The sequence below is a fragment of the Ursus arctos genome, unplaced genomic scaffold (assembly GCF_023065955.2).
Source record: "Ursus arctos isolate Adak ecotype North America unplaced genomic scaffold, UrsArc2.0 scaffold_27, whole genome shotgun sequence".
NCBI lineage: Eukaryota > Metazoa > Chordata > Mammalia > Carnivora > Ursidae > Ursus > Ursus arctos.
In genome coordinates, this window is record NW_026622952.1 from 27,824,659 (window position 1) to 27,827,600 (window position 2,942).

The 2,942-nt window shown below is 44.4% G+C and overlaps 1 protein-coding gene across 1 annotated transcript; it reads right to left on the bottom strand.

The window, feature by feature from the left end:
• Positions 1–654: 654 nt before the first annotated feature.
• Positions 655–1,617, bottom strand: LOC113262049 (olfactory receptor 10C1-like). Its single transcript, XM_026508289.2, has one exon. The coding sequence runs from the start codon at positions 1,615–1,617 to the stop codon at positions 655–657; it is 963 nt and encodes a 320-aa protein (XP_026364074.1).
• Positions 1,618–2,942: the final 1,325 nt, after the last annotated feature.

Below are 2,942 nucleotides of genomic sequence, written 5' to 3' on the forward strand. Positions count from 1 at the left end.
TGATCTTCTTTTTAAAAACATTTTCCCCCTTGGAGACTTTTGATAAAAATTTCCCACTTTTTTCTTTTAATGTTCTGCAACAAATACCTCTGAAATGTATTTGCTTTTTTTGCATATTTAAATATTTTTATAGTACATGCAACTCACAGAATTAATTCTATATTATGTAACAATAATTAAGGTTGAAGTGTTTAAAACATTTTTATGGAAGGAAATAATGTGATCCATGAAGTTATTAGGGAATTGAGAGTCATGTGGGACAGATGTATGTGGGAAAACTTCCCCCAGGGACCAGGGCAGAGTCAGATGAGACCCTCAGGGGCTAGAAAATGCCTAAGAGTACAGAATGAGAATTTGTCAGACTTCTGAGATATAATCTGGCAATCTATACAGCAAGCCTGGACTGACATATTTTGGAAAATCTGTCTAATATTGGACTCACCTATTAAAATTCTTTGGTAGCCAACTTCCTTCCAGAATTTGGCAATCAGAAGTTTGACTGTGAGTATAGAGGTGTCTCCAAAATTACAGCTACTATTATTAAAGAAGGTCCTTACAAAATACGTTGCAGAGAGCATAGTTTTTGTTTCTTTCTTTGCTCTTGGGTTGTGTGTGCATCTTTTCAAAGAGCAAATTCGCATGGTCCTCCAGGATCTACCCACGAGTCAAAACTTTTTTCTTACCCAGGGTTCTCCGTAGAGCAGCCTTGACCTCCTTGTTCCGTAAACTGTAGATGATGGGATTGAGCATGGATGTCACCACTGTGTAGAACAGAGCTAGGAGTTTATCTATTCCCGGTGAATGGCTGGCCTTGGGTCTCAAGTAGGTGACAGACCCGGAGCCATAGAAGAGTGTCACTACAAGCAGGTGGGAAGAACAGGTAGAAAGAGCTTTACGACGGCCTTCAGGTGAGGGCATGATCAGCACGGCAGCTAAGATTCTGCCATAGGAAGCAATGATTAGTAAAAATGGGCTGGAAATGCAAAGAATGGCCACGACAAAGACTGCAGCCTCATTATGGGATGTATCACCGCAGGCAAGAGCCAGGATAGGGGGAAGGTCACAGAAGAAGTGGTCTATTTCACAGGGACCACAGAAGTTCAAGGAGAAAATATAGTTGGTCTGGCCCAAGCCTACTATGCAACCCACTCCCCAGGAAATGACTGCCAACTGGGCACACACCCCACGGCTCATTCGTGTTGCATAGTGGAGTGGGGAGCATATGGCCATGTAGCGGTCAAAAGCCATGGCTGCCAAAAGACAGCACTCACTGATAGCAAATAATGTGAAGAAGAACATCTGCGTAGCGCATCCCTCCCGGGAGATGCCCCGGGCTTCACTCACAAGGCTCTGCAGCATCTTGGGTATGACCGAGCAGGTGTAGCCAATCTCCAAGAGAGACAGGTTGGCCAGGAAGAAGTACATGGGCGTGTGGAGGACTGGGTTGGTCCAGATGGCAAGGGCTATGAGGGCATTGCCCGTGAGGGATGCTGAAAACATGAGTAGGATGAGGGTGAATAAAAGGGAACACTGTTCAGTGACCTCAGAGAACTTGGCGAAGGCAAAATGCTTGACAGATGGGCTGTTGTCCTGCCACAGGGAGCAGCTGAGGTTCATGACCTGGGGAAGAGGACAGCAAGGAAAGTGTCATTCCGCTATAAAGGCAAATCTTTATATTACTTTTAATGAGCTCTAGTAAGTCAGAGAGATACATTTCTTACCTGAAATTCTAAAATTCAAAAAGTTTGGAAATCACACCCCTCCTCATGCCTTTACAAACCAAATCCTGTTCTGTGTTCACAATGCCAGTTGATCCGTTCAAAAATACACCTAGTCACCAAGCATAAAATTGAAAAAAAATTAACCTCAGCTCAATTCTGTCTTCATTTGTTCCATTAATCAGCGTCAGATATTGCCAAAGGTCCTCTCACACCTGTCCTTTTCTTTCTGTTTCTGTTGTCACTGAATTCTTCACACATTCAATCAGCAAGTGTTTATCAAACACGGAGTATTCTGCACTTACTGCTGCAGGTCCGGAGATTTAACAACGAAAAAAACCCCCACCATTTCTCCCCAAATGGAACTTATTTAATGAAAGGAAGCAGAAATTATATGGGTATTCAATGGATAAAGAATTGCTGTAAAGCAGAAGAATTGCTGTAAAGCATGAAAGCCAAGGTGTGCCCTGGGGACTGGGTGTTGGAAGGGGGCTTGGGGCATGGAGCAGCAGGAGCCCAGGTGTGAGAACCCCAACACCCTCACACCACGTCTACATTGTAACCTGAGTTTACTGCTCAAGGTGACAAACTTCTTTACCTTTAATACTTCTCATCTGCCAGCCTTTCCCCATCACAAGGTTTTTGCCAAATGGAAATTACCACTGCCTTCATGTTAAAATTCAAATGTCTTCATGTAATTCTTGAAAATCCATAGATTGGCTAACTGATGATTGATAGAAACTTTGAGCTTACCCCTTAAGCAAAGGACCCCATGTTACGGTATATCGAACTACACACACGAGGAGCTTTCAGTGTGTGCCTTGCTTGCAGGGATTTCCTTCTTTGTGCTCATTTTCTGTCAGGCGCTTGACATCTGCCTCCCCGACTGTCCACCCAGTGAACTGCTTAGTGCTTTCAGTTTAGAAGATGGCGCCTTCTCCTCTCTGGAAACTTCTTCCCCACTCCTGCTCTGCCTCGCCCCCGTACTATGTGTGGGCATGCCCCTCCATGCGTTCCCACCCCTTGGTAACCTCCATCAGAGCACTCACACCACTCCAAGGACAATCAATTGCTCATTTCTTCCCAAGCATATAGCCCAGACACAGACACGGAGAGCAGAACTGTATCTCTCTACATTTGTTTACCATTATATCCACCACACTTACCAGGGAATAACTTCTCCCGTAATGAGGAAAAGCTGAATGCTAAGCTTTACTCTGGCTG

Coding starts and splice junctions, on each gene's coding strand:
- LOC113262049 (XM_026508289.2), bottom strand. CDS start 1,617: ATGAACCTCAGCTGCTCCCTGTGGCAGGACAACAGCCCATCTGTCAAG.